This window comes from Schistocerca serialis, chromosome 2 (genome assembly GCF_023864345.2).
Source record: "Schistocerca serialis cubense isolate TAMUIC-IGC-003099 chromosome 2, iqSchSeri2.2, whole genome shotgun sequence".
NCBI lineage: Eukaryota > Metazoa > Arthropoda > Insecta > Orthoptera > Acrididae > Schistocerca > Schistocerca serialis.
This window is the reverse complement of record NC_064639.1, coordinates 480,566,140-480,593,665: the sequence shown is the minus strand read 5'-3', so window position 1 is coordinate 480,593,665 and position 27,526 is coordinate 480,566,140. Positions and strand designations below refer to the sequence as shown.

The 27,526-nt window shown below is 41.2% G+C and overlaps 1 protein-coding gene across 1 annotated transcript in view; it reads right to left on the bottom strand.

Annotated features, from left to right (window-relative positions):
- Positions 1-27,526, bottom strand: part of LOC126456107 (pancreatic triacylglycerol lipase-like) — a 173,528-nt gene that overhangs the window by 52,369 nt on the left and 93,633 nt on the right. Inside the window, exons 6-8 of the mRNA XM_050091860.1 lie at positions 25,617-25,764; positions 8,909-9,003; positions 6,879-7,021 (exon numbers count right to left, since the gene is read on the bottom strand). Of these exons, the coding sequence (XP_049947817.1) occupies positions 6,879-7,021; positions 8,909-9,003; positions 25,617-25,764 (386 nt within the window). The remainder of the gene's footprint in view (positions 1-6,878; positions 7,022-8,908; positions 9,004-25,616; positions 25,765-27,526) is intronic.

Below are 27,526 nucleotides of genomic sequence, written 5' to 3'. Positions count from 1 at the left end.
CACAGTTTGTTAACAACAGTAATGTTCATAAATTTAATACCATTATTTGCAGTCAGCCTTAGTGTAACGCAGAAAGGACTGACAACAGTATTATTAAAAGGATAGATTGTTGTTCATCACATAGAGCAGTTGCTGAGTTGCACACTCTCACAATGGGAGGACTGCTAGACACACAAGCTTTCAGCCAATGGGCCTCCTTTGAAAACAGAAAACACAATCACAGGCACAACTCAAATACAGATAGCTATGGTCTCAGATGGCTGCAGCCCGTGTGCATCTGACATGAGCAGCAGTCTGGGGAGGGTGGTGGGGTAAAGGACACAGTCTGGGGCACAGAGATGGAGGGATAGCCAGTCAGTGATGGGAAAGGGTGTTTTACTGCTGGTGACAGCATGCAGGGAAAAGGAGGAAGAGAAGAACAGGAGGAGGAGGAAGATAAGAACAGGAGGAGGAGGAAGATAAGAACAGGAGGAGGAGGAAGATAAGAACAGGAGGAGGAGGAAGAGAGGCGGCGGTGGATGAGGAGCAGAAGGAGGAGGAGGAGAGGTGGCGGAGGATGAGGAGAAGAGGAGCAGGAGGAGGAGGAGGAGGAGGAGGAGAAGAGGAGCAGGAGGAGGAGGAGAAGAGGAGCAGGAGGAGGAGGAGAAGAGGAGCAGGAGGAGGAGGAGGAGAAGAGGAGCAGGAGGAGGAGAAGAGGAGCAGGAGGAGGAGAAGAGGAGCAGGAGGAGGAGAAGGAGAAGAGGAGGAGGAGAAGAGGAGGAGGAGAAGAGGAGGAGGAGAAGAGGAAAGACTTGTAGGTGCAGTGGCAGAGTAGAAGGCATGTGTAGTGCTGGAATGAGAGCAGGGTCAGGGACAGGTAGGTGAAGGACAGGGACAAGGGAAGGTTGAGGCCAGGGGGGTTAGGGGAATGAAGTATATGTTGTAGGGAGAGTTCCCATCTGTACAATTCACAAAATCTGGTGTTAGGAATGATCTAGATGCACTGGGTGTGAAGAAATCACTGAAGTGAAGCACAGAAAGTTGGGCAGCATGTTCAGCAACTAGCTGATGCAGCTGTCTGTTGGCCAGTTTCACAGTGGCCATTCATGTGGAGAAAAAATGTTAGTTGTTATGCCCAGATTGAAAGCAGCACAGTCATTGCAGCTGAGTTTGTAGATCACATGGCTGCTTTCAGAGGTAACCCTGCCTTTGACACCATAGGTGATGTTTGTGACCAGACTGGAGCAGGTTGAGGTGGTGGAAGGATGTACGGAATAGGTCTTGCATCTAGGTGTATTTCAGGGTTATGAGCCAGAGCCAAGGTGTTGGGAGCAGAGGTGGGGTAGTGATGCACAAGGATATTTTGTAGGTTCAGTGGGTAGTGGAATGCCACTGTGAGAAGGGTAGGGAAGATTCAGTGTAGGATATTCAGTTCCGACCACGAAAAGAAAATGTGATTAAGTAGCTTCAGTCCTGGGTCATATTGAGTCACAAGAGGACTACTACTCTGTGGCTGGATGATGGATATATTGGAGGTGGTAGGTGACTGGAGAGACAAATCATAGGAGATCTGTTTCTGTAGAAGGTTGGAAGGGTAATTTTGGTCTGTGGCTGCCTCAGTGAGACCACTGGTATACACTCCTGGAAATTGAAATAAGAACACCGTGAATTCATTGTCCCAGGAAGGGGAAACTTTATTGACACATTCCTGGGGTCAGATACATCACATGATCACACTGACAGAACCACAGGCACATAGACACAGGCAACAGAGCATGCACAATGTCGGCACTAGTACAGTGGTATATCCACCTTTCGCAGCAATGCAGGCTGCTATTCTCCCATGGAGACGATCGTAGAGATGCTGGATGTAGTCCTGTGGAACGGCTTGTCATGCCATTTCCACCTGGCGCCTCGGTTGGACCAGCGTTCGTGCTGGACGTGCAGACCGCGTGAGACGACGCTTCATCCAGTCCCAAACATGCTCAATGGGGGACAGATCCGGAGATCTTGCTGGCCAGGGTAGTTGACTTACACCTTCTAGAGCACGTTGGGTGGCACGGGATACATGCAGACGTGCATTGTCCTGTTGGAACAGCAAGTTCCCTTGCCGGTCTAGGAATGGTAGAACGATGGATTCGATGACGGTTTGGATGTACCGTGCACTATTCAGTGTCCCCTCGACGATCACCAGTGGTGTACGGCCAGTGTAGGAGATCGCTCCCCACACCATGATGCCGGGTGTTGGCCCTGTGTGCCTCGGTCGTATGCAGTCCTGATTGTGGCGCTCACCTGCACGGCGCCAAACACGCATACGACCATCATTGGCACCAAGGCAGAAGCGACTCATCGCTGAAGACGACACGTCTCCATTCGTCCCTCCATTCACGCCTGTCGCGACACCACTGGAGGTGGGCTGCATGATGTTGGGGCGTGAGCGGAAGACGGCCTAACGGTGTGCGGGACCGTAGCCCAGCTTCATGGAGACGGTTGCGAATGGTCCTCGCCGATACCCCAGGAGCAACAGTGTCCCTAATTTGCTGGGAAGTGGCGGTGCGGTCCCCTACAGCACTGCGTAGGATCCTACGGTCTTGGCGTGCATCCGTGCGTCGCTGCGGTCCGGTCCCAGGTCGACGGGCACGTGCACCTTCCGCCGACCACTGGCGACAACATCGATGTACTGTGGAGACCTCACGCCCCACGTGTTGAGCAATTCGGCGGTACGTCCACCCGGCCTTCCGCATGCCCACTATACGCCCTCGCTCAAAGTCCGTCAACTGCACATACGGTTCACGTCCACGCTGTCGCGGCATGCTACCAGTGTTAAAGACTGCGATGGAGCTCCGTATGCCACGGCAAACTGGCTGACACTGACAGCGGCGGTGCACAAATGCTGCGCAGCTAGCGCCATTCAACGGCCAACACCGCGGTTCCTGGTGTGTCCGCTGTGCCGTGCGTGTGATCATTGCTTGTACAACCCTCTCGCAGTGTTCGGAGCAAGTATGGTGGGTCTGACACACCGGTGTCAATGTGTTCTTTTTTCCATTTCCAGGAGTGTATTTGGAGAGGCACTGCTCATCACTACACTTGTGACATCCATGGGTGGTTAGGCTGTGTGGAAGAGACTGCTGTTTAAGTGGAGGCAATGTTGGTGGTTGGTAGGTTTGATGTGAATGGAGATACTGATGTAGCCATCTGTAAAGTGGAGGCCAACATCAAGGAAGGTGGCTTTCTGGGTTGAGGAGGACCAGGTGAAGCACATCAGGGACAAGGTATTGAGGTTCTGGAGGAATGTGGATAGCATGTCCTAACCCTTGGTCCAGATCACAAATATTCCATCAATGAATCTTAACTAGGTGAGGGATTCAGGATTCTGAGTGGCTAGGAAGAAATGCTCTGCATGATTAAGCTGGCATAATGTGGTGTCATGTGAGTGCCCATTGCTGTACCATGGATTCGTTTTAAGGTGGTACCTTCAAAGGAAAACTAATTTGGGTGAGAACATAATTGCCCATTGTGATCCAGGAGAAGGTTGTAGGTTTGAAGTTAGCTGGACACTGGCAAATGTAGTGTTCAATAGCAGCAAGGCCATGCGCACTGGGGATGTTAGTGTAGAGGAAGGTGGCATCGACTGTGATGAGCAGGGTGCCAGTTGGAAAGGAACAGTTACTGGAGAGTCAGTGAATGGGGTCTCATATAGGAGTGTAGGTTACTGATAATAGGCTGAAGGTGTCTGTCTACAAGAGCAGACATACACTCAGTGGAAAAACAGTAACTGGCCAAAATGCAGTGTCCTGGATGGTTGATTTGTGGACTCCAGGAAGCATATAGAAGGTAGGACTGCAGGAGTGGTAAGAGTGAGAACAGAGCCTTGAGGCAGAGGTTATGTAATAGCCTTAAGGATTTGAGGAGGACTGGACATCCTGTATTTTTAGAATTGGCTCACTGCAGCAGGGTTTGTAGGTGAATGAATCTGACAGCTGTTGGAGTCCCTTCACCAGGTAATCCCTGCAGTTCATAACCACAGTGGTGGAGTAGATAATGTTATAATGTTTGAATCAGTATTAACATGATGGATTGTGGTTCTTTCTAAAAATAAAGGTTAGTTTTTATGTTAAGGGATTTGGGGAATGATAGTGAAGTAAAGTTCAAAGTAGGGAAATTCTGTAAAGTTAGCAAGGGGTTATTTGGTCAGCAATGTGTCTGCGCCACAGATGGATGGAGTAGTGAAATGAGTCAGGCAGTGTTCAATATTAGTTCTAGATTGAGTCTAGTTCTTAGGGTTAGTGGTGAAATATTGTTTGTACTGTAGGAAGGAGAGAAGTTCTTTAACAAGTCCAAAATGACATGAATCTTCCAGCAACAAAGGAGCTCTCCTCTTCTGACTCACTACCACCAAGAACTGGAGCAATTTAATCACATTCTCTGCCAGGGTTTTGATTACATATAGTCATGCCCTGGAATGAAGAATACCCTACCCACTATCCTCCCAACCCCTCTCTGACAGTGGTATTCCACCACCCACTGAACCAATGCAATATTCTTGTCTATCCCTACACCGCCCCTGCAATAAACCTACGTGTAAGATCTGTCCCATATATGCTCCCACCATCACCTACTCCAGTCCAGTCACTAGCATCAACTATCCTGTCAAAGGTAGAGCTACCTGCAAAACCAGTAATGTGATCTTCAAGCTAAGCTGCACCCAATGTGCTGCATTCGATGTGGACATGAGAACTAACAAGCTGTCTGCCAGCGTGAATGTTCGACAAACTGTGGCTGAGACACATCTGGACTACATAGATGGCAAGCATTCTGTGCAACACAACTTTCTTCACTTCAATGACTGCTTCACAGCCTGGATCCTTCCTATCAACATGAGCTTTTCTGAATTGTGCATATGGGGACTCTCTCTACAACATGCCCTTCATTCCCCATAACCCCCCCTCTGGCCACAACCTTCACTAGTCCCTAGCCTCCACTTACATCACCCCTACCTGGCTAGCCCTCCCCCCCCCCCCCCCCACCCCATGCTGCCCTCTTACCCCACTACCCACCCTAGCTTGCTGCTCACATCGGATGCAATTGCAGTCTGCAGTCAGACCACAGCAGCCAGAGACATGGTCATGTGTGTATGAGTTGTGTTTGTGTGAATGTGTAAGTGTTTTCTATTTCTGAAGCAAGCCTTCTCATTGAAAATTATGTTTAGCAAGCTCACAATAATTATCTATGAGAAAGCAAGTAACTGTGTGTGTCTGGAGTAGGTCCAATACTACTAGTAAAACCAAAACCAAACACTTGTAAAATTTCAATCCATTGTTTAGACAATCACATTCTTACTATATGTAAATAAATCTCATCACTTTTTCACAAATCTGCAATATTGTGCTCACAAACCATTATTTAGTTAGTAGTCAATATAATCTACTTACATAAATTATGAGCTGTAACATAAACAGCTCACACAGACTGAAAAGCTGTTAATTAAGAAAAGGAAAGTGACATCAGATCAGTACACAATTCAAATGACAGCTGTGCTTTATTAGTTTATTGATTACAATATTTACAAACTTAACCAATTTTCAAACACTTTTTGTTGCAGGAGGTGTACATTCATATTTACTGGAGGTAAAAGGCAAGACATCTGTTGTGCCAGCAGAAATGATTTAAATGTAGTGTCAATAACAATGGTTGTCTGTTTTTGGGGCTTTTGTTTGTTATTGTAAATATATCATTAAGTTTTGGCAGCATTTACAGGTGTCTTTGTGTGAAAAATTGCCATTTGGACAACACAGATCGATATTACATTGAATTCTGGCACTGAAAATTAAGATTTGCACCTTAGAATTCATGTGAGATGCAGGAATATTGTGTCACAAAGGGGTAAAAAAAAACACTTATCAGCAAAGCAAGGAACTTGTTCAAAAGAATGACATCTGTAAATGTAGGTAGATAATTACACAATTACCAGATTCACAGCCATAGACACACTGGTCCCATGTCAAAGAGTTAAATAAATAAAACTAATGTCCTAAAATGTATCATACAAACAGCATTATATACACTGCTTTCATAGCAGTTCTTATTCAATAACCACTGTCTTACTGTTGTTACCGTCCAAAACAATATTGTTCTGTGACAGCTGTTTTGGTGCTGCTGCAGTTGAATTAAGTAAGAGATGTTTGTATCTCCACTTTTATTATCGAATGAATGAAATCACTTCAATCATTCACCCCTTTTAGACAATTATTGCAACCACTTCATAGAAGAACCTTGATGCCTTCATTCACATAACAAAAAAATTTCATTTCTGCACAGCTCTACTCTAATGTATGCTTCATCATAGTTATTGTAGATGCTGCCCTAATGACTTTTGTGAAGCCATACGTAGAACAGATTCTACTTGGATAATTGGAGTGCTCCTTGCAGTACACAATGAAAACAGTGTTCAAAAGGCATAGAAATCCCAAACCGTTTCAAACCGCACCTGCAAAGAAGGACCAGTTTGAAAACTATCAAGAATTGTCACAGAGTACCAGGGACTCACTGCTTGAACAAATCCTATAAATGTATATTATTCTCAGTTTGTACTGCACCACCACTTTTCTGCTCCTTTCTGTATGAGTGACACCTCAAGTGTCTTAAAATTCATTTAACCACTGTGTCCCTTCTGACAGCAGTCTCAAACTGTCATGCCACCTTAACTCTAACTCCACATTTCATGTCATTTTATTCCACCAAATTATTAATAAATAATTATTTTTGTTCTTACAGAGAGGAGGGGAGAGGATTACTCAGAATTATCCTGTACCTAATTATCAAAGTATTTTTGTAAAATAGCTTTCAGCTATCAAATGGTTCAAGCTACCCATTCATATGGATTTGAAAGTGTACTATACCTGTAATACGGAATATCTTCCCTCTTCCACTTTTGTTGAAAGCAGAGGCAGCAAAGGAACAGATATGTGCACCTAGACTGTGGCCCACCAAATGTATTCGTTCAGGCGTCACCTTGCCCTCATCAGCCAAAATGAGCAGTAACCTGTGATTAAATTTCACCATAATATGAGAAGGGGAAAGGAGTATAAATGAAGTTTGTTTTCAATAGTTTATAGCTCATTAGACAACATACATGGTGGAGAGAATTTTCCACAGATGGAGCATCTATCATTAAGTGTTAAGTTAAAAGGAAAGAGTGTCTAGAGGCAGATAAAATTTCCATATTGACTTCAACAGTTCTCATGAATGCTATGCAGTAAGAATTTTTAATCAACATAGAACTTTTCTCCATCTCAAAGTAAGGAGGAAAAGAAGAAAACATTGACAGCTATTGCAAAACCAGAAATGGAGACGTAGGAAGTGGGCAGAGATCTAATATTAGAGTACAGTAGCCAAATCATGATTTATGTCTGGATAGACAAATGATTTATTACGCAAAACTTTGCAGGGGGAGTCTAAACAGGGGAACTCAGAAATAATAATAATATGAGGTTGGGAAAAAAAAGAATGTGCACTATATAGGAGAAATAAAGTAAAAAATACAAAAATTGATGAAAAGATAAAGATCAAAGTAAGATGAGATGAAAAAGAGAACAAATAAGTGAAAACTAATTTATGCTAATAAGCAATAGTGCCTAGGGATGTCATAGGAGATTGAGAAGGAGATGAACTACAGTTTGATATTTAAATAGTTTCCTAATATTCATACAGCCAATACTAGAATGTTCGTCAAGTGAACAGGACATCTGTAAAGTTGGACAAAAAGGAAAAATGAGTAATACAAAGAGGTGCCGTGTGAATGGCCCATAACAAATTAGCTTCTTGTCAGAGTTTTATTGAAAAACTTTAATGAAATACATACCAAATAGATGTCCAATGTTTCAGGAACACACATTAGACCATTCAAGCAAAAAGATTTCCGGTACAGGCTGTTCCTATCTTTATCATTCATACTGAAACTAGAAGATAATTTTTAACTACTGAACACCTGCACAGAGATGTGTAAGTAGTAATTGTTCCCATGCTTTGTTTATGAGTGGTACGTAAATAAGTCTTCATATAAAGGATGGTAAAAATATCCCCTGCTCTGAATTTTTCTATATTTGCAGAGTAACATATCTTTAATATGACAGTCGTCCTGATGAAGACTTTCTGTAATAGTGACCAAAACTTTGACAGTTTTATTACATATGAAAGGGTCACACACCCAGAGAGCTTTCACTGAAATTAATCCTGGATACGAAAGCATATGCTCTCATACAGAAGCAACATTAGTATAATTGTGTGTAACCATGGTTTTTCATTGGTGCATTTGCATGATGATTGTTGGTGTGTGTACTTCACTAAGGACATGAGTGGTAGCTTGAAAGCTATTTATGTGTGTCTGCACCATGTCAGTAGTTGCCTTTCCTAGTTTTTCCCATAGGCCATTTTCTATATGGATTTGACAGCAATTTCTAAATACTTGGTGATTGTAATAAGGTATTATATAAAACTAACCTGAAAATTAAATGCAATATATTTTATATTTTCACACCAAAAATAATCTTTGGAAAGACTAATTCACAATTACCCACACCATCTATGTTCTGACACATTTCATTCGCTGCACAGATCTAATATTTCTAATGAGAAAAGTTTACTTCTACAAAAATAACAACAAATTTGCGATTTTTGCCAGCGGTGTGCTGACCACATGCCCCTCCTATCCGCATCCTCCACTGAGGATGACACAGTGGTCGGATCACATACATCCATGCCCGAGGCAGGAATAGAACCTGTGACCGTAGCGGTCGCGAGGTTCCAGACTGAAGCGCCTAGAATCGCTCGGCCACACCGGCCAGCCAGGTTAGAAGAATATGAAACATTTAATTTTGTTTAATGTGGACAATATGAGTAGATACATTAAGTGAAATACACCCATTATTACCGTGCTATTTCAGCTGCAGCCACCCTTGTGTTTGCAACGGCTTGCCAGTACTGCCAACTCCCAGTCCAGTCTACCGCAATCACATTGACATCCTCCTGGCACATTCAGTGAAGAAAGACATTAGACAATATTATTTAATGATCTAAATCTTTCTTAATTTGCACTTCACACTTTTTCAGATTTCTATAGGCATCACATTAGAGAAACTTTGCATCCAAAAATTCCATTTGTTACTCTTGAAACAAAAAATTCGCATGTTAAAAATACATCTTAACAGCTTACTATCCATTTCCAAAAATAAAAAAAGAACCAAAAAGGAGAAAAAAAGTTACCACATCAGTCATCTATAGGTGAGCAGTTGCCCATTCATTTTTGTTTTATCAAATGGCATACTTTTACAGACGAACAAACATACTTTAATCAGCAACAGATTTGAAATCTGCAATATAACAATTAAATATGGTTATTAAATGGCAATATTTCAACATTTTAAATTATATTTTCAGAAGTGAAGACAAAAATTGGAAGAATACATGCAGAAATATTTTGCAGACCATACAGTAGAAATTTATTTTGGGAGTTGCAATGTCACATCCAGAATAAGATCAAGACGTATTACTTAAACAGGTTGATTCAATACAGTCAACTTCCACAAAGCAGGTACACATGACAAACCCACAATGGTGCATGGAGGTCCCGAGTGGTGAAGCCCTACATTATGCCATGTCATTTTGTGTATTGTGTGTCCATATGCATACAGGATTTGTGCAGCTTTTCTTTTCCTTAAGTACCTATTTTTCTATATTTACATTGTCCAATTTTTCATACTTAACAGGATGGTGGAATTCCAAATTCTCAGGATCACAGATGCCACTGTATTTTTGTATTTGTATGTACTAACACTTCTCCAATTGCTGGTCACTGATAATTCAAAATTTTTTGCCACAAAAGCAATTAAATAAGTTGATCTACGCATTTTATATCTGTGGCCAATATCAATAATATATGATGGAGACAGAATATTGGCATTTATCAGGATGGTCACAAAAATAGCGTAACCATCCCAACATTAATGAATTCACAGACATAAAAAGCAGACATGGAATTTTAAAACCTGCCAATTAGACCAGGAACTTTTTGTGGTTTACAGCTGGTGCCTTATGATCCAGCCAGATGCCACACAACACAATGTTGCAGGTTGCCACCCTCTCAAAACGCCTTCAAGTCGATTCAACTCAGCTTGCCTGCCCAGTCACTGCAGTACTGATGGCACCACATTTACCAGATACAGCCATCACTAGCTAGCATCCATGAACCACGTGCAAGACTATTTCCCATTATTTCTCTGCCAGGCAGCATTTACAGGATGCTGCCCAGTAGCTTGCCAGCCAATGTGAATACGCTTCAACATTAATGTTCCAACTTCAGAAGTGGTGCAAGTATCTTACTGCAAGTGCAGCACATTACTAAGGACCAGGACATCATCAGTGCAGCCTATACCAAAAATGCCTAGTGATTCTCAGTTGTAACAGACTGAGTGCTCACTTGCACCTTCCAGAACCAGATTGTATTAGTGACAACCCTTCAGTAGATCAGGACTATCTTTTATGTTGCCTTCACTACAAAGCTGCTTCTGTTGCTTATGTTATTATGTACTTTGTCATAATGAAGTTCTATTGTTCTTGGCTACCTGGGCACCTTTCTCTGCTCATTTGTGCATCACCCACAACAGGATACTTTACTTATTCTTAAAATTACATTAATGGTTAAAAAAAACATTAAATTGTTGCAGATTTAATTATCTATGCCTGAGTGATTATTTCAAACAGTTTTTCTACTTAGTATCCTTTATAGTAAAGGAGTGATATCCACAGATTCATTTTTATGAACACCAAAGGAAACAAAAAAGAAGTATGTAAAGATAGAAGAAATTCCACAAGGTATCATCAAAACAGCTCTCAGTTTTTCAAAAGGAAAGGTGTTATTTATTTCAATGACAGGCACTGCTGCCGCAGCACCTTACATCATACCCAACACGGGGAATCTGTTCACTGGAGGGTGAGTGACAGGTTTACACATTCATGTTGTTTGAGGCAGAGGGCTAATGTGGGGACTGGCATCTAGTGTCTCACATTCACCCTGTGGATGGATAATAGTTGACTGCTACTGCAGCAGGTTCCAAGCAGGTGCACAGGGAGGGGGGGGGGAGGGGGGAGGAGGCACAGATTTACTTGTTATAAGGAGTTCCAAAGTCAGATGTGTTATGGGGCCCCTTGGGAAAATAGTGACCAGGACCGGAAAGAAATATAATCCTGTGCTGGCTTGATATGTTTGGTAGGGGGGGGGTCAAATATGAGATGTGGAGGAGGCCCTGCATACAGGGTGCAGGGTGCAGGGTGCAGTCTTCTGCAGGTTGTGGCTCATGTCATCACCAATGATGCTTGTCGCTTGGGTTCTGATTCCATCCTCAGTTCATACGGGCAGCTGGCAAAGGTGGTGAAGACTGCTGGCCTCACGTGCAGGGAGTTTAAAATCTGCAATATCATGTCCAGAACTGGTCGAGGTCCTCTGGTTTGGAGCCAAGCAGAGGGTCTCAATCAGAAGCTCCCTCAGTTCTGTGACAGTCTTGTCTGAAGATCTCTGGGTGTGCATTATGGGGTGGAGAATTATAGGACTCCCCTTGATAGGTGAGGAGTTCACTATACACAGGAAGCAGCTACTTAGGTGGCAGAATATTTGTGGAGTGCACATGAGGGATTTTCAGGCTAGGTGATAGTTTGAGGTCTGCTGATAAACACACACCAGATGATACACAGAGAGTGAAAGCATGTCACATACTGAGTAAAGACACTTTCTGATGCATTTGTTAACAAAATTCTTTAATTTACTTCCCCTCCAGGAAAACTGTTGCACTCAAGCGCTGGATGAAACTCAAAGTAAAAGCTCTTAAGTATTTTACGAATTATGGAATGTATATGAAAGAGACAGGCTGTGTGCCATAGAAAGAGGGAAGGGGGGGGGGGGGGGGGGGGGGGGAGCGGGGGAGGTGTTCACTGCAGTTGACAAAAGTATTGTGTCTATTCAAGTCAAAACTGAGTCTCATTACAAAGTTATCTGGATGCAAGTAACTGGCCTAAGTGAACTCAAGTTAATCAGTGGATTTTTTTAGCAGCCACTTCATTCCACTGTAAAAGTTGTAGAATCATTCAAAGAACGTCTACCATCAGCAGTGCAGAAGTAACTCAACCATGTAGTATTAGTTTTAAGTCATACTGAATATGACTGGGGGAAATCGTTGCAGGCTGTATGGACAGAGTGTTGCGAAGTACTTCTGAGCCCATTTTCTGGAAACTGTCCTGAGCAGATAGTTTGATAACCCACACACAATGGAAATATTTTAGACCTTGTAGCTACAAAAAGGCTTGAACTTATCAATAATGTCAGAATAGAGACACTGGTCATATCATAGTGACAATAGTTACTGAAGTTCATAAATCCACCAGGAAGATTAGGAGAGTTTTTATGATGGAAAGACCAGACATACTGTTGCAAGCATCACACTAGGAAACTAAGGAATATTGTGTCATTCCAATACAATGGACATAGAGAGATTATGAGCAAAGTTTAAATCAGTTGTAAATCACATGCTGAAGAAGTATGTGCCAAGTAAGCAAATTAAAGACACCCACTGTGGTTTGATATCAAAATTTGGAAAATGCTGAGGAAGCAGAAATTGTTGCACTCTTTGTTCAAGTAAGAATGTGAAAATGTCAACAGACAAAAGTTAGTATAAATCTGTTCATTTATAAAGTCATTGATATGCAATGCATACAACACCCACTGTTATAGCTTAGCAGAAGATCTTGCCGAGAACCCAAGAAAATTCTAGTGCTACATAAAATCACCAGGCAGGTCAATGGCTTATATCCAGTCACTCATCGACTAGTCTGGTGTAGCTATAGAAGATAGAAAAGGGAAAGCTGAAGTGAAATATCACATTTTAAATTTTTTTCATGCAGGAGGATCATATCAATTTACTTTAGTACAGACTCCCACATAGAGGGCATAAAAATAGGTATGCCTGGCACTGAAAAGTAACCAAAAGAATTGCAAACAAGTTGCCAAGTCTGGATGGAACCTCAATGTGGTTTCACAGAGAGTACAGCACTGGCCTCCTACTTAGCTTGCATTTTTCGAAAATCTCCCAACCACTGCGAGGTTCCTAGCAAGTGAAAAAAGTACAGGAAGTTCCTACATATAAGGAGGGTTTGCAGTTCAAATATAATAAATTTTCTAGAGACAGAAAAGCTTCTGTCCACAAATCTGCACTGATGTAGAAAGCAACTCGCCCTTTTCTCACATAATTTCCTCACAACCTTGAATGAAGAGGAACAAGCAAGGCTGACAGATGGAATTTCTATTTGGTGTTATGAATGGCAGTTTGTTTTAAATGTAGAAAAATGTAAGCCAATGCAGATGAGGAGAAAAACTGACCTGTAATGTTCAAATACTGTATTAGTAGTGTGCTGCTTCACATATCACCTCAATTAAATCTCTAGGCATAACACAGCAAAATAATACAAAATGGAACATGCACTTAAGATTAGTAATAGGGAAGTGAATGATTGACTGGTTTATCAGAAGAATTTTAAGAAAGTGTAGCTCTTCTGTAAAGGAGACAACATATAGAACACTAGTCTGACCCTTTCTTGAGTACTGATCCAGTGTTTTGCATTAAATAAGATATCAAAACAATTCATAAGCATGTTGCTGGTGTTGTTACCAGTAGGTTCAATCAACATGTGAATGTTACAGCTCAAAGGAAATCTCTGGAGTGAAGACTGTGTTCTTTTTGTGAAACACTACTGAGAAAATTTAAATAATTCACATTTGTGGCCGAGTGCCAAATGATTCCACAGTAACCAACATACATTTTGTTTAAGAGTTACAAAGACAAATAAAAGAAATTAGAGCTAAACTAACAAGCATGAAGTTGCAGCCAACTATTTGAAAACAGCATAAACTGACACTCCCATTCTCATGCCAAAAGTGATAACACACTGGTGAGGTTAAGCTGATGCTACAAAATCCCTCTCCCAAGGCTTTAAAGGAATGAAGAACACACACTTCGAAATATCAGATGACAATGAAAAGTCAGGAAAATAATATTTTGTTCCTCTAAATTTACACTATAAAATGTCAAAGATGGAGAAACCTTAGATTGGACATGAACACAGCTGCATCAGCACTGACATTCCTTACATGCTTTATTAAAACAGAAAGGAATAGCACTGAAAAAGATGAGATGAAACCAACCAAGTTATCTGACTGCAATGAGCACTAGAGCCAATCCTAGTGTAAGCACAAAATTAGCCTACTTTTGACCCCTTCTTACTATGTCAAAGCATCAGATGTCTAGTTGAGCTCAACATAAAATTTACAAACAAGGAGTTTCCTTCCTATCATCAATCAATTTAAATCTAAATTGTGTAGAGGTCTGAGACATACTAACTAATTGATTCTGGTTTTGGGTTTCTCAGCAAGTTGGATGAACTAGTGATGAAGAAATAAATTAGTTGAGATGCATAATAATCTAGGAAATAAATGGATTTATTATGCTTTTCAGCTTGGAAAGCTAGATGTATTTACTGTTCCTTACATATATTGTTTCCCTTAAATGAGGAGCATCACTTCAAGTCGCATGTCCACCAGTACACAAAATAGAGTAATTCATTTTCATACAATTTCCATAGCCATTTTTCATGCTGTAAAGTCAGAAAGAAAGAAATCGGAATCACCAACAGTCCAAACAATATATGAAAACTTGCAGTCATTTCAAATCTTATTTAGTCCTCTATAGTTTAGGTTTCAAATTGTATGGTCTTTCATATTAATTCTACATGAGGCAGTTTTTTCATTTTGCTCATTTGGCTATACTGACAACTAGTGCATTTTTCTTGACAATGCTACATGTTCAATAATGCCAGTCATCTTGTGAACTGTGTATGTGGAAACAGCTGTTTTGACAATGGAGGAAGAAATTGCTGTTGGTGATAATTCAAGAGCAAACCGAAACAGGTAAAATAAAACTAAACATGCCCATCAACTTAGATCAGAGGCAAGGTACTTAAAAATAAAGTTAAGAAAAGAATACTGGGATTGTAAATCTCACTACAAATGTTAATCCAACCCTGCCAAAACTTTAATGAATACTGAAATTCTGTGATTTAATACAGCACCAAGTTAACATTCAGTTTTATGATTCTCTCCTTTTTTTATGAATTCTGATGTTGTTGTGGTCTTCAGTCCTGAGACTGATTTGATGCAGCTCTCCATGCTACTCTATCCTGTGCAAGCTTCTTCATCTCCCAGTACCTACTGCAACCTACATCCTTCTGAATCTCCTTAGTGTATTCATCTCTTGGTCTCCCTATACCATTTTTAGCCTCCACGCTGCCCTCCAATACTAAATTGGTGATCCCTTGATGCCTCAAAACATGTCCTACCAACCGATCCCTTCTTCTGGTCAAGTTGTGCCACAAACTTCTCTTCTCCCCAATCCTATTCAATACTTCCTCATTAGTTATGTGATCTACCCATCTAATCTTCAGCATTCTTCTGTAGCACTACATTTCGAAAGCTTCTATTCTCTTCTTGTCCAAACTATTTATCGTCCATGTTTCACTTCCATACATGGCTACACTCCATACAAATACTTTCAGAAATGACTTCCTGACACTTAAATCTATACTCGATGTTAACAAATTTCTCTTCTTCAGAAACGCTTTCCTTGCCATTGCCAGTCTACATTTTATATCCTCTCTACTTCGACCATCATCAGTTATTTTGCTCCCCAAATAGCAAAACTCCTTTACTACTTTAAGTGTCTCATTTCCTAATCTAATTCCTTCAGCATCACCCGACTTAATTAGACTACATTCCATTATCCTTGTTTTGCTTTTGTTGATGTTCATCTTATATCCTCCTTTCAAGACACTGTCCATTCCATTCAACTGCCCTTCCAAGTCCTTTGCTGTCTCTGACAGAATTACAATGTCATCGGCGAACCTCAAAGTTTTTATTTCTTCTCCATGAATTTTAATACCTACTCCGAAATTTTCTTTTGTTTCCTTTACTGCTTGCTCAATATACAGATTGAACAACATCGGGGAGAGGCTACAACCCTGTCTCACTCCCTTCCGAACCACTGCTTCCCTTTCATGTCCCTTGACTCTTATAACTACCATCTGGTTTCTGTACAAATTGTAAATAGCCTTTCGCTCCCTGTATTTTACCCCTGCCACCTTTAGAATTTGAATGAGAGTATTCCAGTAAACATTGTCAAAAGCTTTCTCTAAATCTACAAATGCTAGAAATGTAGGTTTGCCTTTCCTTAATCTAAGATAAGTCGTAGGGTCAGTATTGCCTCACATGTTCCAATATTTCTACGGAATCCAAACTGACTTTCCCCGAGGTCGGCTTCTACAAGTTTTTCCATTCATCTGTAAAGAATTCATGTTAGTATTTTGCATCCGTAACTTATTAAACTGATTGTTCGCTAATTTTCACATCAGTCAGCACCTGCTCTCTTTGAGATTGGAATTATTATATTCTTCTTGAAGTCATGGTATTTCATCTGTTTCGACTCAGGTCTTTCAGTGCTCTATCAAACTCTTCACGCAGTATCGTATCTCCCATTTCATCTTCATGTACATCCTCTTCCATTTCCATAACATTGACCTCAAGTACACTGCCCTTGTATAGACCTTCTATATACCCCTTCCACCTTTCTGCTTCCCCTTCTTTGCTTAGAACTGGGTTTCCATCTGAGAACTTGATATTCATGCAAGTGGTTCTCTTTTCTCCAAAGGTCTCTCTAATTTTCCTGTAGGCAGTATCTATCTTACCCCTACATCCTTACATTTGTTATCTAGCCATCCCTGCTTAGCCATTTTGCACTTCCTGTCAATCACATTTTTGAGACGTTTGTATTCCTTTTTGCCTGCTTCATTTACAGCATTTTTATATTTTCTCCTTTCATCAGTTAAATTCAATATTTCTTCTGTTACCCAAGGATTTCTACTAGCCCTCATCTGTTTACCTACTTGATCCTTTGCTACCTTCACTACTTCATCTCTAAAAGCTACCCATTCTTCTTCTACTGTATTTTTTTCCCCCATTCCTGTCAATAGTTCCCTTATGCTCTCCCTGAAACTCTCTACAACCTCTGGTTCTTTTTGCAGTTTCTTCAGTTTTAATCTACAGGTCATAACCAATAGATTGTGGTCAGAGTCCACATCTGCCCCTGGAAATATCTTACTATTTAAAACACGGTTCCTAAATCTCTGTCTTACCATTATATAATCTATTTGAAACCTGTCAGTATCTCCAGGCTTCTTCCATGTATACAACCTTCTTTTATGATTCTTGAACCAAGTGTTAGCTATGATTAAGTTGTGCTCTGTGCAAAATTCTACCAGGCGGCTTCCTCTTTCATTTCTTAGCCCCAATCCATATTCACCTACTACGTTTCCTTCTCTCCCTTTTCCTACTACTGAATTCCAGTCACATATGACTATTAAATTTTCGTCTCCCTTCACTGTCTGAATAATTTCTTTTATTTCATCATACATTTCTTCAATTTCTTCATCATCTGCAGAGCTAGTTGGCATATAAACTTGTACTACTGTAGTAGGCGTGGGCTTAGTATCTATCTTGGCCACAATAAGGAGTTCACTATGCTGTTTGTAGTAGTTTACCTGCACTTCTATTTTTTTATTCATTATTAAACCGACTCCTGCATTACCCCTATTTGATTTTGTATTTATAACCCTGTATTCGCCTGACCAAAACTCTTGTTCCTCCTGCCACCAAACTTCACTAATACCTACTATATCTAACTTTAACCTATCCATTTCCCTTTTTAAATTTTCTAGCCTACCTGCTCGATTAAGGGATCTGACATTCCACGGTCCGATCCGTAGAACGCCAGTTTTCTTTCTCCTGATAATGACATCCTCCTGAGTAGTCCTCGCCCGGAGATCCAAATGGGGGACTATTTTACCTCCGGAATATTTTACCCTAGAGGACGCCATCATCATTTAACCATACAGTAAAGCTGCATGCCCTCGGGAAAAATTACTGTTGTAGTTTCCCCTTGCTTTCAGCCGTTCGCAGTACCAGCACAGCAAGGCCATTTTGGTTAGTGTTACAAGGCCAGATCAGTCAATCATCCAGACTGTTGTCCCTGCAACTACTGAAAAGGCTGCTGCCCCTCTTCAGGAACCACACGTTTGTCTGGCCACTCAACAGATACCCCTCTGTTGTGGTTGCACCTACGGTATGGCTATCTGTATCGTGACGCACATAAGCCTCCCCACCAAAGGCAAGATCCATCGTTCTTGGGGGGGGGAATTCTGATATAGATGATTATATGACCATGTTCACACCACCATGCCAACACAGAAAAGACTGTTTCCATTACTGTAATATACTAACGCATTTCCTACTAAATGCCAAAAATAAAGTATTTGGAGTTTTAAACAAAATTTAACAGGATTGGCATGTTTCATTGATGATTCATGTTTCTTTGCCTAAGAGACACTGCCCAAGAGCTGACACAAGGAAATCTACAGCAATGATTGTTATGTATCACACTCCAATAAACAGATTTGGAAAAAGTGTGTGCAGAATTTTTTATAAAGCAGTTTGGATTCAGGCAGTCATCTAATATTATTACTAAATCAGTAATAGGTTTTTTGCCATAACCTTAGAATATCAAGAAGTAAAAGAACTTTAAAGTGACTATATGTTAAGCCGAGCCAATGGAAGGAAAGCGAGCTAAGAAGAAGACTTCCTCTTGGAGAAAGATCCACAAAATACGCTGTAGAGACAGTGGAAATCCCAAACTAAATATGAAATATCCTTTGCCATATGACTACAACATATAAAAAGGAAAACAAGGTTGACACCCCACATGTCGTTCACTAAAACAGCCGATAACTCAGGTGGCAAACATACATTAGGACATAAGTGGGTATAAAAAGGGCATTTGGTTAGGAAGTGGTGAACAATCAGAGGTTGATGACAATGAGCACAGAGTGGCAGGGGATCACCACGTAAATGGCAATGGCTGAAACGACAATACCCAATACGCAACCTAGCTAAAATGGAGCCGAGCCTCTTGTGTAAGAGGGCTGAGATGAGGTTGGCCAAGGTGCTGAGAGAGGTTTAATTGCCTGGAGCTTGTTCCCCTGAGGAGAATACCAGTGGTGATGCCAAAGTGACACCACCTGCAACAGGCAGCAACACAGAGATCATCTGAAGGAATGGAAGAGCCAGTGGACGGAGGTAGGAGGACTGCAGCATTGGCAGCAGTGTCCGCAGTCTCATTTCCCATCAGACCGATGTGACCAGGAACCCACATGAACATGACAGTAGCTTCCTCAACAGTGACCAAGTGGAAGCTTTTTTGGACCCATTTCAGTAAGGGATGGATTGTGTACAGTACACAGGGGGGCCGAAGGTAACAGAGAATCAGAGGATGTGACAATTAAGATGCCCATTTCGATGGATGTACTGGGTGGCCTGATAGAGGGCAAAGGGCTCTACTGTAAATATTGAACAGTGTTCTGTAAGCCAGTACCAAAAATGGTTGTTGCTAATGATGAAGGCATGCATGACACCACATTTGGTCTTAGATCCATCAGTTTACATGAAGTGTTGTCACAAAGTTCTGTGCAAAGGTCAAGAAACTTACTCTGATAGATCAAGTTGCAGTAGTTCCCTTAGTAAGCGAATGAAGTCCAAGATGAACCCAGGCTGCTGCACAAAGCAAATGTGGGTGAAGGGTTCACATCCATCAGGAATGTGGCAGGTAGTGTGAAGTTAAGCTGCTGTGGTAGGAGCCGAAAGTGGAGGTAACAGAAGAGAGATATGCTCCATGCTAGTGGTCAAGGGAGTCATAAAAAAGGAGGTGTAGGATGGGTGACTAGTCATGACAGACAAACAGCATGAATATCTGCTGAGGAGAACATCACGCCACAACGACAGTGGTAGTTTGACAGCTTCTGCATACAAGCTCTCAACCAGGCTAGTGTAAAAGGCACCAGTTGCCAAACATATTCTATGATTGTGGATTGAATTAAGATGGTGTAAGAGGGACAGATATGCAGAAGAATAAACGAAACACCCATAGTCTAGTTTTGAATGTACAAAGGATCAGTATAAATGGAGGAGGATGGTTCGATATACTCCCCAGGAGGTACTGCTTAGGACACCTAGGACACAGAGACTAGGTACAGTGAGCAGCTACGTAAGACAATTTGGAGGATGAAGAAAGTTTTCTACCAAGCAAGAGCCCCAGGTATTTCATAGTTTCAGCTAACTGAAGAGCAGCAAGCCCAAGATGTAAGGACAATGGAAGAAACCCACTGCGGCGCCATAAATTCATACAAATGATTTTGTCAGTGGAAAATTAAAAGCCACTGTTGATACTCCATGAGTAAAGATGATCAAGACATTGCTGAAGATGACACTCGAGGAGGTAAGTCTGTGGAGAACTGCAATATACTGTGAAGTCATCAATGAAAAGAGAGCCAGAGATATCTGGCAGGAGATGGGCCGTAACAGGGTTAATGGCTATAGCAAAGAGGATAATGCTCAGGATGGAGCCTTGAGCCACTACGTTCTCCTGGATGAAGGTGTCCAACAAAGCTGAACCCACACATACCTTGAAAACTAAGTCAGAAGCCTCATGTGTATAGAGTATGGAGGACACCAGTTATCTATCAGGTGTCACAGGCTTCCTCTAAATCAACACAGCCACAGTCTGGTATTTCCACAGAAAACCGTTCGTGACATGGGTTGACAAAGTGACAAGATAGTCAACTGCAATACAGCATGCTCAAAATCCACATTGTGCTGTGGTTAGAAGATTGAAAGACTTAAGCTACCAGACCAGCTGGCAACGAATCATACATTCCATCACCTTGTTAACACAGCTGGCAAGAGAAATCAGGTGGTAGCTAGAAGGAAGGTCTTTACTGAGCTTAGGTATGGGTATGACAGTGGCTTCATGCCAGTGTCTGGGAAATGTGCCATCTGCCCTAATACGATTGTACGTATGAAGGAGAAAGTGCTTGCCCGCAAGAGAAAGGTGTTGCAACATCTGGATGTAAACATAGTCCGGCCCTTGGGTGGAAGAACAGGATGAAGTGAGAGCATGATTAAGTTCCCTCATAGTAATTGGGCATCATAGCATTCATGATTCTGAGAGGGGAAGGGTACCACCTGAGCCACCTCGACTCATTTCTGAGGGAGGAAGGTGGTGTTATAGTGGGTGGAGCTCGAAATTTGCACAAAATAGCTGCCCAAGGTGTTGGAGATAGCTATAGTGTCCATAATGACATTACTTGCTACAGTCAGGCTGGAAATCATGCAATGGACCTTGGTCCAGAGAGCCAATGGAGGTTGCCCCACATGACAGAAGAGGGAGTGAAACTGTTGACAGAACAAGTAAATGAAATCCATCTAGCTTTCTTGCTATTGCAAACAATGTGACAACACTGTGCGTGCAATTGTTTATAATTAATGCAGTTCACCATCAAAGGACGATGGTCAAAAATGCAGACAGCATCTCTCCACCGCAAATCACATGATGGCCCATTTCACTTCACCAGCGGATCAGGACACGATGTGGTAAAGATGAATTGCAAGGTATGGAATGTTCTGTAGTGGTAAGGATAGTGTCTGTGAGGTACTATACCTGGTCATCATAACTGGGGAAATGTTTGTCAAAAGTCGCAAGGAAGAGTAAAGCCTCCAGTCAGCCTTAGAAAGTTGCCAATTGGATTTTCACATACAGTGCCTGTCCAAATTGCACATTTTCAATGTTATTTGTAATGTTTATGTGTAGAGTACTGTATTTAATGCGACTGATCAGAAAATTTATGACAGTTATTCATGGCAATTATTACATTGTTGAATTTTGTGTCTATTGGTGCTATGTGACATTGAATTGTTGACTTATTGTAGGTATCAATGTGCAGAGTATAGCATATAGGAAAGGAAATGTTCAGTGGCGTTCTCGCGCGCAATTGATGTAATACTTTGTTTGCTTTGATTACCAGTTTCGTAATATCGACATCACAATTGATTGTTTAACAACTACATATTACTAATTGTGACCTTTAAAAATGGGTAAAAGAGGAGGCATTTCACCACATAAAAAAGCTGAGGTCAATGCCCTTGTTAATATGAAAATGTATTCCAATTGGGAAAGTTCACGAACGTTGGAAATGTCAGAAGCTAATATGATGTGCGTAAAGAAGAAAATTTGATTCAGGTGAAGAATTGAGCCCCAGAGGGAAGAATGAATGTGGAAGAAAACGAATTTTCACCCCAAGGTCAGAAAGATTTCTCAAAAGAATTTGCCTAGAAAACAAATTTGCAACAACGAAACAGATAAAATCTCAACTGGAAGAGGATAATGTGGATGCATCTGAATACACTGTTTGCAGAAAGTTGATGGATATGAATTTCAAGGCCTGTTGACCTGCTAGAAAACCAAAGTTAATAGCCATAATGGAAGCAAAGCGTTTGAAGTGGGCTAAATGGTGGTGTGATAAGGATGTGGACTCCTGGAGATCGGTAATTTAACTTTAAATATGTTATTTATGATATGATATAACCTATGTACATTTTTTCGTGGTATATTAATTTTGTTTCTTTATTTTTAGAGGCATGCTTCAGCAATGAAAGCACATTTGAAATTTTAACTAATAAATCTCAGTATGTGCACCGTGTCTGTCATCTGTGGCAGGGCACAGAATGTCTATGTGGCTAAAAGCATAATGAGGCAAGACCAGTACAAGGAAGTCCTGCAAAAATGATTAATACATCAGTTCAGAGAATGGTTCCCACATGGGGAACCATTTATTTTTATGCAGTATGGAGTTCCCTGTCACACAGCCAGGTCAGTTAAATCCTTTCTGAAGGAACAAAATATCCCTCTGTTAGACTGGCCAGGTAATAGCCCTGTCATGAACCCCACAGAAAATGTATAGGAACTAATGAAGAGGGAGGTGGCAAAAGATGTCATCACAACAAAAACACAGCTCTTAGAGAAGATCATCTTTGTGTGATATCATCATCCACAAATGCAGGACACAGTACAGTCCTGCAGCAACAGCATGCCACATTGTATTAAGCCTCTCATAGCTGCGAGAGGTGGCTCAACAAGATGTTAAAACTAATGTTTCCTCTTTCACAACATTTTAATTTTTGTTATAATTATTGAAATAAAATATTTTCAACAAATACTACGTTTTGTTTATTTGTTATATCACCTTAGTTATGAAGTAGACTACACAATCATTTTATCACAATTTTTGTATTAAAAAACAAATTTCATTAGACATAAATCAATATTTGCTTAAAAACTGTAGCACGTCTAATAAATTGGCTAGGGACTGTAGATGGGGTAGGAGTCAGCAAATAGATAGCACATGGGAAATGATTGCTTGAGTATGTGTCAGAGATAACGGACCACTCGAGATGATGGACAAATTGGGCAGTGGAGAATGAGAGGTCCAAGTAGGAACAAGGATCTGAAAGGACCATTGATGCTCTGGTGTTAAGACAGATGAGTTTGAGTTGTTGAGTTGATTGAGGTCAGCCAAGACCTCTGACAGGTTTTGGAAGAGCCCCAAAGTGGATGGTGTGGCAAAAAATGGTGAGGGTGTTTACCTAAGCTGGAAGAAATCTGCCCTGTTGACACTGAATGACAGAGGGATGTAGACATTGCAAAGAGAAAAGGTGATTCAAAGAAGGATAATGCGGATTGCAACAGCTTGCAGCTGTGTGTTCAGTGAGATAGTTTGGCTATGAACATCATCCCGGATGAGCACCACAACTCCCCCATGAGACTGAATGCCTTGCTTTGGGGAAGGTCAAACCAGAGCAGAAGGAAATGCAGGAGGTCAAATGCTTGTGAGTACGCAATTTTGCTTCTTGGGGCAGAGAACAAGTGGACACTGCGATTGCAAGAGCAGCCATAATTCCTCTTCCCTAGGCCTAATGCCATGAATGTTGCATTGTAAGAGAGTCATAATGGGGATTGGGGAGGAGGCAACAAATGGTAGTCACCTCGGCAGCTGCCTTCGAAGACTCACTGCTACAGGATGCAGAGGCTGGAAGATCCTGTTCCATGAGATCGACAGAGGCATTGGTATTCTCACTGGGTCTGCCTGAGGATTCGAGGGGAAAAAAAAAAAGGTAGGCAGTGCACACTGGTGAAACTGAGGTTGGCTGGATAAAGATATCATGCAGCAATCTCTGAGTCAAGGAAGGAGAAGACCATTTGTCTATATTTGATATTTTAAAGCCTTTGCTGTTGGGTTTGTTGGTTGGAGGGGTGTAAGAAGTCTTTGTGGGGGAGTGTTCCTTTTGTCCTTTCCGACTTGCTGGTTTTGAAGCAAGTGATTTTGCTGCCTAAGGTGAAGATGTGGTGCCTTGTTGCATAGCTGGAGGAGAACAGGACTGGGAGGCTACTGTGATACTGGGCAGCTTTACAACTGCAGTGCTGAACTGGAGGCACAATGCTGTATGGCCATGCACTTTGTGGAGTGAGAGGTATAGCAAGAGTGGTTCTGTAAGTGTGAGATGCAGGACTTTAGACCAGCCAACACCATCAAGCAGCATGGTAGGGTACTATTTCCTTCACCTAGATCTCCTGGACAGCCCACTCATTGAGATACACTGGACAGTCTTGAGATGGGGTGGCATGGTCACCATTGCAATTGATACAGCAGGGAGAAGGTGTGTCTTTACCACATTTAGTGGTGTTCTTACATGACATGCAAATGTGGTTGTAATGTTGACACTGGTAGCAATGCATTGGGTTGGGAATGTGTGATCGGACCATAATGACTTCATAGCCTACATTGATCTTCGATGAAAGCACTACTCAATCAAACGTGAGAAAAAGAATGTATGTAGGCACTAAGGTGGCATCAACTTTTTCCATTACCCAATGGTCTGCAGGGGCACCCTGATCAAAGATGTAAGTTTGGATTTGTTTAATATTCAGTGTATGTTGTTTAACAAAGAGTAATTTCTGTAGTGGGATAGTTCCCGTACATTTCACTGCAGGGAAACTTTTTAAAATAACTGTGGCTCAGTGGCAAATTGTTTTTAAGTATATTTGTTAATAAATTATTGTTCTAAAATTCCAGAGGCTTTCACCACAGGAGATGGGAAGGGAGACGGAGAGAGGGAGGGATGTGGAGGAAGGAGGAGATTGTAACATGGGGGCACAAGAGGAGCTGCAATGTTCCAGGGCCCTATGCTCCCTAAGCATATTGCATATTCTCACAAATGAGTTGAGCCCCATTAGGGGCTGTTGGAATGTAAATTAGTTTTAAATGGGACAAAATTTAATTTAAAATGCCACTGAGTAGCACTCATTTTCATAACACATGTATGTATAAACTTTTGCATTATAATTTCCTGCATATTATCAGAGTCAATGACAACACCCTGTCCATTGTTTTGCTACTCAAAATACACTTTGCAGAACACTACATTTGTCGGTTTTTAAAAAAAATTGTGATTTCATTGTCAAATTGACTTTTTGCCCAAGGAATATTGGAACAATTCATTAATGCCCATTCTTAGCTAGTTCTTTAAATTATTTATTTGAAATTACCTTGTCAAAGAATGCTTCTGCCATATTCCGGACCCATTCTTCTTGACTACTAGACAGGAATCCATGAACAATAACAATTGTACCATTCCTGTGAGAAAAGTTATTCAACCTTTCATCAGCACTAATTTCCACAGGTGTTTTATTAGCTCTGAAACACACATTAAAGGGTATGTTAATACCATGATTTGTCTGTTAGCATCTATATTTTATTGTTCATTCTTAAGATATATTACTGGTTCACACTAACTGCAGAACTCATCATCAGATGAATGTGAAGGTCAAGAGTAAATTTACAAAGAATGTTTGCAGCAGCAATTATTTCCCATCCTGATATATCTGTATTTAGAAATAAGGATACTATTAAACACGTTGCACATTGCAACCAACATCACGTTGTCCAGTTTACTTTCAATTTTAAAGTGTCTAAAAAAGTAATGTTCACTACACCATAATTTTTTTTTATGTGTGAGAAATTTCGAACAACATTTTATTGTGTTTCAGAAGTAAAGTTTGCTGACAGCAAATGCTTTGTAGTATAAAAATGAACTGTATAAAATCGTTACAATGAGCAGATAATTGTGAAAACAATTTTATACAGTTAAAAAGATGTAAATTGTGGTTTGGACAATAGCAAAAAATAACAACCCCAAGATTCTAAAGTTTCAGAAAGGACTTAACTGTTGTAAACAGATTGTTGGTTGGCACTAGTTTCTAATGAACAAATCAGCATTGCCTGTGCTCAACCACCTATGCTGACATCTATCTTAGAAAGACATAGGAATAACAGGGAAGTCGTAAGAGATATGATCCACTGTAGCTGAGAACCACAGAAATTTTACCAGATTCAATCCAGTAACACAATAATATAACTGTGAAAACAATCAACACACAAGATCAATGTGTAGAGCAGCCATTAGAGAGAGAGAGAGAGAGAGAGAGAGAGCGTGTGTGTGTGTGTGTGTGTGTGTGTGTGTGTGTGTGTGTGTGTGTGTGTGTACGCATGCACACTTGCTGGAGAGAATTGACACCATGAATCCTGCAGGGCTGTCCATAAATCCGTAAGAGTACCGAGATCTCTTCTCAACAGCATGTTGCAAGGCAGCCCAGATACACTCAATAATGTTCATTTCTGGGGAGTTTCATGGGCGGCGAAAGTGTTTAAACTCAGAAGAGTGTTCCTAGAGCCACTATGTAGCAATTCTGGACATGTGGTGTGTCACATTGACCTGCCGGAATTGCTCAAGTCTGTCAGAATGCACAATGGACATGAATGGATGCAGGTGATCAGACAGGATGCTTACATACATGTCACCGAGTCATATCTAAACATATCAGGGGTCTCAACTGCTTAAGCCCCACAACTTTACAGAGTGTCCACCATCTTTAACAGTCCCCTGCTAACATGCATGTTCCCTGGATTCATGAGGTTGTCTCCATACCCATACATGTCCAACCACTCAATACAATTTGAAACAAGACTTGTCCAACCAGGCAACATGTTTCCAGTCATCAACAGTCCAATGTCTGCATTGATGGGCACAGGCAAGGTGTAAAGCTTTGTGTCATTCAGTCATCAAGGGTACACGAATGGGCCTTTGGCTCTGAAAGCCCATATCAATGATGGTCTGCATGCATGCTGACACTTGTTGATAGCCCAGTACTGAAATCTGCAGCAATTTGCAGAAGGGTTGCACTTCTGTCATGTTGAACGATTCTCTTCAGTCTTCATTGGTCCCATACTTGCAGGATACTTTTCTGGCAACAGCAATGTCTGAGATTTGATGCTTTACATGATTCCTGATATCCACGGTATGCTCATGAAATGGTCGTATTGGAAAATCCCCACCTCACCACTACTTCAGAGATACTACATCCCATCATTTGTGCGCCAACTATAACACCACGTTCAA